We start from the raw sequence: 11,059 nt of genomic DNA, 5'->3' as shown, positions 1-11,059 counted from the left end.
TATTAGATATGCAATGTAACCAGCAGCTATTAAACATGATATCACAAATGAAATTTTCATCTTTGGTGGTCCTGCAACAAAGACTGCATCATGGAGACAATGGACCACACTCTCGGTGGTGACAGCTTAGGTTCTATATTCTCCTTGGGTTGTACCAGCTTTCCATGACTGCTAGTTGCAGAGCAACTCTGGCTTATATTTTCCAAAGAAAAGGAACACTGAAATTCAGGAATCAGTTTTCAGTAGAAACCATTTTTCTAATATATACATTTTTTTTCTAATAAAGTTCACCCCCCAACCCTATTGTCAATCTCAGCTTTCCTTGTGACTCTCCCCAGAGCTTCTAACCTACTAACATCTTTCCTTTCCTGTCAAACTTTTGTTCCACCCTCAACTCATTGTTTCCTTAAAAGGGAATTAGGAAAATGATGAAGAGCTAATTTTCACACAGGCAGATAGTGGTAGGACAAGGGGGAATGGTTTTAAACTAAAAGAGGGGAGATCTAAGTCAGAGGTTAGGAGGAAATTGTTGATTCATAGGGTGGTGAGGCACTGGCACATGCTGCCCAGAGAAGCTGTGGATGCACTATCCATAGAAGCATTCAAGACCAGGTTGAATGGGGACCTGGGCAGCCTGACGTAGTGGGTGGCAACCCTACCTGTGGGAGGGAGGTTAGAACTGAAAGGTCTGTAAGGAACCCAAACCGTTCTGTGATTTTATGACCTTGCAGATCATGGAATCATAGGGGCTGGAAGGGACCTCCAGAGATCTGCTTCAATCAGGTTACCTACAGTAGGTTTCACAGGAAAGTGTCTGGGTGGGTCTGAATATCTCCAGAGAAGGAGATTCCAAGTCTCGCTGCAAAAACCAACCTCCTAACCATATCTCCATTTGTTTCTATTCCTTCACATCCACAGACTTTGCTCTGCTTCCCTTCACCAACACTTTTGTGTTAATATGCTCATCACACAGAGGAACAGTAAGGGGCTTAAGAATGCATGGGGTCTTCAGAGGAGTTATACACTGAGACAGTGAATTTCTGCTAAATTAGGTATAGTGATATTTCCTTAAACAATGTATCTGGAGTATCCATTGCCATCCTCAAGCACACGTTCCTGAGGCCAGTAGTATGAGCTTTACCGAGACCATGAGTTGGGTTCTGCACTTGGGTCCCAGCAACCTCATGCAATGCTACATGACTGGGGCTGACTGGCTGGCAAGCTACGCAGAGGAAAAAGATTTGGAGGTGTTAGCTGGCAGGTAGCTGAACACAAGCCAGCAGTGTTTTCAGACAGCCAAGCTGGCCAAGAGTATTCCAGCTTGTATCAGAAATAGTGTATTCAGCAGGAGCGGGGAGGCAGTCATCCCTGTTGGCACTGCTGAGAGTGCACCTCAAGTACTGTGCTCGCTGTTGGGCCCCTCACTACCAGAAAGACAGTGAGGCACTGGAGCATGTCCTGGGAAGGGCGACGAAGCTGTGAAGGGTCAGGAACACAAGTCTTATGAGGAGCAGTGGAGGGAACTGGGTTTATTTAGCCTGGAGAAGTGGAAGCTCAGTGGAGACATCACCCTCTACAACTACTGGAAAGAAAGTTGTAGCATGGTGCTCCATAGTGGTGGAGGTTGGTGTCTTCTTGCAGGTGATAGGATGAGAGGTAACGGCCTCAAGTTGTGCCAAAGGAGGTTCAGGTCAGATGTTAGGAAAAATTTCTTCTCCGAAGAGGGTTCAGTAATTGGAACAGGTTGCTCGAGGAGGTGGTGGAGTCTCCATCTCTGGAGGTGTACAAGAAAAGGGTAGATACGGCACCGAGATTTAGAGGGCAGGGGTGATGGTTGGGCTAGATGACCTCTGTAGTCTTTTCTATGATTCTGTGATTATTTGTGCACAAATCAGCTCCACTTAGGCAACTGACGACGCTGCCGCTAAACTCACCCCCGACCATTTCGCTCGGTTTATCCGGTACACGCTGCGCAGCGAGCTTTGCACTGCAGCAGCCCGCCCAAACAAGCAGCGCTTCCGCCAGGCACAATTCAGGACAGCCCTCGTCACAAACCAACCCCGAGCCCGCCCGGAGCCGTCGTAACGCACCGTCCACGGGCGTCTCCGCGCCGAGGCGGCAGGTGAGGGCGGGCTCGGGGCGGGAACCGCCGTGCCGCCGTCGGCGCCGCGCTACCCCCTCCCCCCGGCTCCGGCCGCGAGGGCGGCCGCTCGTGCGGCCCCGCCCTGCCGGGCGCCTCCCGCGGCCAGGCGGGCGGAGCGGGGCGGTGTCGGCGGCGCCTCCGGGCTCGTTGTCACCGCCGCCGGGGATGCGGCATGGCCGAGGCGCCCGCAGCCCCGCATCGCACCACCGGCTCCACGTTGCTGCACCCGCTGAGCGCTCTGCTCGGCATCCCGCTGGATCAGGTGAGGCGCGGAGCTCGGGGAGGGCTCGGCGTCCGGTGCCCTGGCGGATGGCTGGGGATGGGGATGTCGCGGCGCGATGCCCGGTATCTCGCAGGCTGTGCTGACCTCCCCGCCTTGCGTTGTCAGTGTCCGCACGCACCTGCGCCGTCCTGTGCGCTTTCACGGACGAGGAAGTTGAGGCTGGGAGCGGGGCTGTTTTCTGTGGGTAGAGGGGCTGGTGCTGGGGAGCCGCTTCTTACTGTTGGTTTGCGAAGTTGTGCAAGAAGTGCAGCGTTTCGGAGGTTAACGCCCAGAACGTGCTGATTTTCCCTTTTTTTAACAGAAAGCGGTTTTTTGCTGCTCAACGTAAAAACCGCCAAATGATCAAAGCTTGTGAGTATCCGTGTCGCCGTGAAAAGCAGTCATTTCATGTTAGGAGCGCTCTGCCCTGCGATGAGCAAACTGGAGCCATGAGTAGCATACGTTTGCCTCTCTGGTACATCCGCAGCCCCATAGCTGCTTGGGGTTAGGTTAGGCTGCCTGACTCACCAGGTAATAAAGACTCGATGACCTTTCTTAAAGGTCCAACTAAAGATTCTATGATGTTCTAACAACACCGGGCCAACTGCAGGTTTTCCTTCTGAGCTCTTAGCACCCTGATGAGGGTGGCATAAAGGCGGTGCTGTCTGTGGGGAAAATCCTCTGTGTCTGGTTGTGCACTGTGTTTGTCCCGGGGACAGCCTGTCCCTGTTGCTGTCAGCAGGCACTGGTGCGCTTGCTTGTTTTCCTCGAGCACACACGGTGAGCAGAGGGACTTCCCACCACTGTGTGGGGCCATGCTGAGTGCCAGGGCTTCTGGAGATCTCTCTTTGGGTTTCTCTGTGCTCTCAGGGAGGTTCTAACCGATGAGAAAGGTCGGAAAAAGAGTGGAGCAGAAGTTAGGAAAAATAAAACTAGTGATTGTTACCTTTTCAAAGCAAGGTTATGAAGGTTACAGCCATGGTAGATGGAAAATGTGTTGTCATCTCTTGAGAAGCTCTTTTGTCAGAGATGAAAACAGCGCTGAAACTGAAAAATATCATTTTTCACATAGGTTGCTTTCTTCATTTTACTAACGATGATGTTGAAAACCATGGTGACTTCCAGAGGGTGTAATTCGTAGCTGCATGATGTACCCGGCAGGCTATTCACATTTTATTTACTAGGCACCGTATTGCATAAGAACATAACAGTGTTTGCTACTTAAGATGCTAATATAATCCCAAAGTCTCAGAGTACATTTACTTGTCTCTTTAATGGATGATTTATCTTTGAATTTAGCATTGAAATATTATTTTTAAGGAGAGCTATATTCAGTAACAAGATTAATGAGCTTGAAAGAGGATGAAAAGACTCTGTGTTCAATTCATCCTCATCTCCCAGGGAAGCAGACTTTGAAGTTTAGCTGACTTGTCTGCTAAAAATATCTGGCTGGGCCAATGACACACCTACAGCAACATTTGGGAAAAGTAGGGGGTGGGTTGGGATGGGGAGAAGTGGTGTGAGGCGTATTGTTTTTCTTGTCACATATGCCACAGATCAGTAGTTCAGGAACACCATCCCTCCAGTATCATTTGGCAAAATACTTCTTTCCTTTTTTGTCACGTGCACCCTAAGTCACTGATTTTTGTGATGTTTTCCTCAGGCACAAATCAGTGAGATACGGTAATTAGAGATTAAACAGCATAATTTCTCTAAACAAAATGCATTTTGGATAAATAAAATGAAGAAAGAAATACTCTTATATTAGAAGTTATATTGAAAGTCTGCTTAGTGACACCATTTATCCATATGATGTTTTTGCTATGCTTTCCTCACCTCTAGGTATCTCTAGATGTCATCAAGGTTTGAAGGGTGAAGACATTTGATCTCAGAGTTTTGTATCTCAGGGTTGTTTTGCAGTACAGCCCGTTGATATCCTGGGTTACCTGTTGCCTTGGCAGTAACTGTCTCAAAGTGCTGTTTATCAGCTGTGGTACAGCAAACCAGAGCTGCTAGCAGGCCTGACCCTCACCTGCCTCTGACAGCATGAAGGATGTTGATTTTCAAGGAAATGTATTAGGTGTTCAAGGAACGTCCCTCAAAAAAATACAGTATATGAACATTGTCTCATGTTTGTATCGGAGGATCTTCATTGATAAGGCCTGCTGTGTTGCCACAAAGGTGAAAAATGTGCATTCATGCATAACGTTGGGTGCTTTGGCTGGTAGTTGTATGCCATAGTTTGTCCTTTCACTGCTGCATATTTCTGTTTTGGCAACAGCTTAAATCAAACACTAACTCTTTGAGGGGCTGAAGAGCACATATCTGAGACTTGAAATAGCTGAAGTATTAGAGAAGACTTTCTGCCCATTCCTTGGGTTGGAATAACTCAAAGCATGCTCACAAATTGTGTTGTGGTTTTTATTATTATTTTTATATGTGTGTATATATATGTACATTTCCTTTAACAAGCATCAACAGAAATTCTGATCTCGAAATTGTAGGGTTGTTAAATTTATCATTTTTTTCCTTCAACTTAAGTATTTCTTCCCCACTTCTTGGTTTCAGCTAGTCAGAGGGTTTATTAGTCCTGAGCCTCTTTGCATGGCTTTTCTAATTCAGCTTTTGCAGTCTAAGAAGACAAAAATTTAGCTTTCTAGGAACTCTGCAGACTTGGGCAAGAAACTTTGGGGTTTCCTTAATGGTCTTCATGGAAACATTAGAAGATGTAGTGCTGATGAAAAAATTAATTTGTCACAGATTGAGGCAGGATCTGAAGATAGAAGTTCATTGAAAACATAAGTGTAGTTAATGTCTGATTTTTTTACTTGAAAAAAGCTTCTTGATGGTAACAGCAACATCTTTTTATGTTTGGTATGAACTCTGCTAAATTCTGATTTCTTAATGCCAGTCATACTACAGTTGAAAATTCAGTGTTTTAAATTTGAATTGCAACAGCATTGTCAGATTCACTGCCTCCTGCTTGACACGCCCTCAAGTGGAAAAAAATAAGGCTGTATAAACCCTGGTTCTCTGAGAAAAATGATATTTGAAGTCACCCTAGCATCACACATTTACATAGAGGCACTCCATAGGTTTGCCGAAAACAGCTTTAATGTTGCTGTATTTCTGACTTTTCAGTACCCAGATTTTGAAGAACTATAGCTCACAAAAGAAATAAAGGACACACCACTCCACTGAAGAACAGAAACACAGTCTTGCCGGCCCTGTTTTGGGTCCCACTGGGGTTTGTGGTGCCCACAGGCTACCCAGCCTTCCTGTGCTTCAGGAGCAAATCCACCCTTCTGCTTGTACCTGCTTGTGCAGGCTCTGGGATGCTAGATATCACTGAATCAGCCCTAGGGTGGAGGCACCACGCTTCCCTAAGGGTAGGGCTACCTTCAGAGCATTGCTTTCTGTTCAGGTCGGTTATTATTAACAGTTGCATGATATGCATTTTCCTCTGCCTTAGGAACATGCACTGCCATTTTCGTTCTGTTCTCACTTGGTTTGGCATCACAATCTTGGTCCGCGTGGATGATCTCTTGATACTATGTGTGTAAATGTTTCCACATCCCTTCATTCCTTGAAATAAAGTCTGTCCTATTAACTTTTTAATTTGGCAAGAGGCAAAAGTGCAACTGGAATCAGCTGCTTGCAATTTTCCCCTTTTTAAGCACTTTCCTTCTCATTTGTGTTAAATGATATCTGGAAAAATAAACATTAAGAGTGTTGCGTAAATTTTCCTGAAGCCTTCCCTGTGCGTTAATCATTCTTGGAATGGTTTAGCTGTGCCCCACAGCTATTTTGAGATGGCTTGAAATAGTGGTGGACCATCCTGGTCTTTGGTGTAGGGGTCTAGGCAGTGAGCACAGAGCTGGCTCAGTGCAGCAGGGGGGACCCTGGTGCTTGGGATTTGCTGTGTGTCGGCTGGTCTGGTGTGTTATTTAGTGCCTTGGCTGCTCCTTGGCTGCTGTTGCAGTTAGTGGGAGTGGGCAGCTCTGGATGAAGGCTTGCCAAACTGCAGATGGTGCTGGTGTTCCCTGAGCACTGGACTGAGCATCAGTGCAGAGGTGAATCTGAACTTTTGTACTCATCGAAAACCAAGTGAAGGGTTTGATGTCAGCAAGCTGAGTTTCTCTTGGGGTGAAACAATCATGTATATGAGCTGGGAGTTACAGGTGGCCTTCAGAGCTTAGAAGCTCAAGTCTTCTGGGTGCTCAGGCAGTCAAGTGGGAGTATATAGAAGGCTTCCAGGCAGTCAGGTTTACTCTTAGAATTACACAGTCTGATACGTAGGCTTTTACCGTCCTCTGCCAATGAGTGTCTATGTTAATGTAACATAGCAAATCTACTGACTGTCCCCACTTGACTGCTTCATATATGAAGCGTACGCAGAGCATCTAGAGAACTGGGTTGCTTTCAGACCAGGTGAAGCCCCCAGGACAGGTTCCAGGACCCTACAATGCTTCAGCTGGTTTGCTCTTCACATCTACTCTGGGCCTTGCTTCTTGCTAACGTCAGCACAGCCAACATCTCTGTCATGAATTTGATGGTTTCTTCTGGGTACAGTGCTGGTCAGGCTTGTTTGGCTACTTTTGGGTGGAAACCAGCTTGTTCCATATCAGGTCAGTCTTGGCAAGCAGGCAGAACTGCACTTGGAGAAAAATGATGAAAGGAAAACCCTTCGGTCGATCACTTCCCAGGGAAAGGTTGGATTTGATCTTTATCCCTTTTTAAGAGCTTAATTTGAAAAGTTAATTTTCACTAGTCCTTTTTCTTCCTGGCTCAAGACATTTTACACAGCTTTGGAGGACAGCAAAACGAAAAATACTAGCAATAGTTTCTGATGTCAGTGCTTATTTTAAACTCTCTTTTTAGCTGCTTACATAATGTTTCATCCTTAATGGAGTTGAATGGGAAATAGTCTTGACTGTTTCAGACTTGTCTCACAATAAGAAATTTTCAAGTAAGAAAACAGTTATCTTAATGATGTGAGTAAACAAAACTTGCAAGTGTATTTCAGGAACAGAGATGTTTCAAAATTTGAAACATGAGAAATTCCCCAGTAGTAGCCATCCATCATTCTTCTATAAATAATACTAAAATATGCAAATGGCAATTTTTAAACCAAACCTCAAAACAGTAATTGTTAATTAGACAGTTTTACCAACTTGGAAAGTTTCTGCTGGTTTATTTATTTTTTTTCCCCAAAAACTGCAGGATTGATACCTCACAGACTAAAAAGAGTTAATGATCTGTTTATAGCATGCTTTCACAGTGCTGTCTGGTCCTAGGCAAAACAAGTACTAGATACTACAATGAATTTTCTTTCTTGCTTTCCAGTACCTCATCTCTCTCTGGATGTTTTGTGCAGGTGGTGTTTAAGGACTCCAAACACTTGCCTGGTGTTTCTGGGTGGAGGGCTTGTTGGATAATAGGGATTTTGCCAGTGTCTTCTGGGTGTGTCCTCTTGTGAATGAACTCTGTACCATAGTGAGTGGGATGCTTCCTGGAATCATTTAGGCTGTCTGTCTCGATGACTTATTTGAAGGGCAGATATGCCTGAGTGCGTGTATCTGCCTAGTAGGTCCTAGACCAAAATATGACAATCTCAAAGATTTCCAATATTCCATTCAATATCAGATTATATTTTGCAGCCTTCCAGTTCATGGAGCAAGTCAGGCTGGAGAACTGAGAGGGGAAAACAGGGAAAGGAAAATATTCCTTTAGATCAGTTCTTTTGGATTACATGCATAATAATAAATCAATAGCTATTCCAGGCCAAGAAAACAACTTCAGCTGCTGGCTTTCATGCACAGAGTGATCATTTGCTCCTTCAGCAGGCCCTGGGCTTCTGACAAAAGCTCTAGATCGCCTTGATCAGTTTCTTCATTTGTGGTTTCTTGTTCAAGTGTCGTTTGGCGCTGGTGTGCAGGTAAGGCAGGAATGGGGAAAGCAAGGAAACAAGGCAAAAAAATCAGGACATTTGAGGACCCACTGCTCCCAACATTTCTCAGATAATTTTCATTCTTGTTTTCATGCTCACACATACTGTTGTGGTGGTTTTTTTTTTTTTTTTTTTTTTTTTTCCCCCAAGTACAGTTGAGCAGAAAAGATTTAATTATTAACTCTTGTGCCTAGTTTAAACAGCATTATAAACTACTGAAAGTAGGTTTTTCCTGTTATCAGTGCAAAGGAGTGTTAAAGAATAGTACAATATTGACTTTGTGTATCTCATGTATGCACAGCGAGAGCAGTTTCAGACCACTGAAGGTTTGCAGTAAGTATTTGCACCATCCGTTTCCAGCTGGTTAGATCAGTGATTTATTTATTTGCAGGAGAGATGTTTTTAGAATTACTTCATTCACTCAGAAATACTGCTGTTTCTTAGTTTAATTTATCTTATATTTGTACCTCTTACACTACAGCATTTCTGGAAATGTTTTACAGCATGTGCTGTAACAAAGATGAGGGAAAACAAGTGTAGACAAATGATTTGGAGACAGCAACTGGGAACCTAAAGGACTTATTCTTTGATTTACATCCAGTTTCTGATGGCACTGTGTTTTACATCCACAGTGAGTTGTAGGTACTGTTACCGCCCACAGCTGTTTATGCCTTTGTGTCTATGTTTGTGTTCATTCTAATTCCCTTCAGGCAAAAATTTGTGGTCTGTAGTTGCCACAGCAACAATAACACTACACTCTGTTATTTTTTTATTTATTTTATTTTTTATTTTTTGCCTGTTTTGTACCACTATGCTAAAAGTGTAGGCACATTGCTGTGGTATGTGGTGAAATATAATAGACTTCTAAGTGGAAACATTTACTTTTTCTTTGGAGTATGTAACTTCAGTGTAGCATTACTTTTCTTGCTGCTTCTCCACTAGGATCCTTGTTCCTGATGGCAAGTCTGCAGCTGCAGAGAGAAAAACGGGCTCTGCAGTTTGGAAGAAGAAAGTGTTAGAAAGATTCCGCTGGTGCTAAACAGCAAATAACATATGTATTAGAACCAGGAATGTTCCAGGGTAGAAGGGGAAGCATAGCATATTTATGTTTCTGTCTTGTAGTTGTACACATCAGCTGAAGGATGGTTATAGGTATTCTTTGCCATGAAACAAAAATAAAAATGTGAACAAGGTAAAAAGGTGAAAACAAATACGAGGTGGACTTCTCTTCTTAAACATGCAGAAGTGAAGTGAAGGAACTGGACCGTCTGCCTTAGAAATATGACTGCTAAAAAGGGGTAATGGTGGAAGTATACACAAGTGGTATAAGGGAACTAGATTTAGGGCTTCTTCCTTTCCATCCCCCAGTGTTTCTCCACATGAACAGAAAGATGTGATAATGTTGAAGGCTGCAGATTCGACAGGGATTAAAATGATTTTTTGTGCATTCCAAAATTGGTCAGTGAAACTAATTTCAACAGGATGCTGCTGAGGCCAAGAACTTGCCCAGAGCCAGCGAAGACTTAGATGTTTATACAAAAAACATGAGTATCCAGAGTGAAATACGTAACAGCTTAAAAGGGAAATCTTTTATTTTGCAGGCTGCTTTTAGGGTTTGTCCCTTCTTTGGTGACAGCCTACTGGCTGACACCTCTGGATACTGAGCTGCAGCTGTCAGCCCAGAGTGTGGCTGCTGACATTATGGGCGGGTGGCTGCCACAGCCCTCTTCCTCTCCTGGGGCCTGACTCAGCACTGGGTGCATTGCTTGAGTTTCTTTACCCTGGTACAGCAGGGAGCACATATCTGCAGGGAAGGCAGCCCAGCACTCAGGAACTCACCTGCCCAGTGTTCTGCATTCAAGGAGCTCAAGCTACAGCTGTCCTGTTGATTTATATTGAAAGAAACTGTCCACGTGTATGCTTTGCAATGTCTTCCCGTCTACATCTCTTCTTTTTGTAACTGGTTATTTTATTCAGTGGTCAAGTGTTGGAACAGGCTGTCCAGGGAAGTGATTGAGACCCTGGAGGTGTTCAAGAAACACTTAGATGTTGTGCTTAGATATATAGTTCAGTGGGGAAGTACTGGTGGTAGGTGGGTGGTTGGACTGCATGGTCTTGGAGGTCTTTTTCAACCTTGGTGATTTCTGTGATTCTGTGCTGAGCATTTCCTCTCAGTTTAGGTTATGCTGTGTGTTTTTTGCACTGTGTTTGAGTTTAATGGTCCGTCTGTTCACTCTGATGTGGTGTGGCAGGTTTGTGATGTAGCCTTCCTTCATTCTTTGATGGGGATCTGACATACCAGTCATTACTCTGTCATGTAACTGCTTATCAACCATAAATTTACATGCCGTTAGCTCATTTGCCTGGCTGTCTCAGTTGGATCTCTTGTTTTTCTTTGCTTAGTTAGGGTTGAACAGGCTTTAAATCAGTTGAATTCCAGTGCTTAATCAAAGAGAAAAGTGATTCCATATCTGTCTCTTTTTTTTTCTTTTTCTTGCTAATAAGGGTGATGTATAAGGCTAGTTTAGGAGACCCTAAATGTCAGGTGTTTCTCTGTTTCCAATATCTAGGATCAGCTCTTTGCAATTATTTTGACTGCTTCTGCCTGCAGACCTCATTTACTTGCTGGCTGTGTCCTAGAGATGCTTCAAACCATCAGTGAGGACCCGTGTTTCTGTCATTTCCCTCCAAGCTCCTTTCCCTT

The 11,059-nt window shown here is 44.3% G+C and overlaps 1 protein-coding gene across 1 annotated transcript in view; it reads left to right on the top strand.

Moving 5' to 3' along the window:
- Positions 1–2,310: 2,310 nt before the first annotated feature.
- The window catches only part of MBOAT1 (membrane bound O-acyltransferase domain containing 1), a 56,723-nt gene continuing 47,974 nt past the window's right edge, over positions 2,311–11,059 (top strand). Inside the window, exon 1 of the mRNA XM_065753317.1 lies at positions 2,311–2,405. Coding sequence (XP_065609389.1) covers positions 2,316–2,405 — 90 coding nt within the window. The 5' untranslated portion in view covers positions 2,311–2,315. The remainder of the gene's footprint in view (positions 2,406–11,059) is intronic.

This window comes from Cyrtonyx montezumae, unplaced genomic scaffold (genome assembly GCF_038088225.1).
Source record: "Cyrtonyx montezumae isolate F1298 unplaced genomic scaffold, pur_monq_1.0 scaffold_8, whole genome shotgun sequence".
Lineage (NCBI taxonomy): Eukaryota > Metazoa > Chordata > Aves > Galliformes > Odontophoridae > Cyrtonyx > Cyrtonyx montezumae.
The sequence above is the reverse complement of the archived record's forward strand: the minus strand, read 5'-3'. Positions and strand labels throughout refer to the sequence as shown.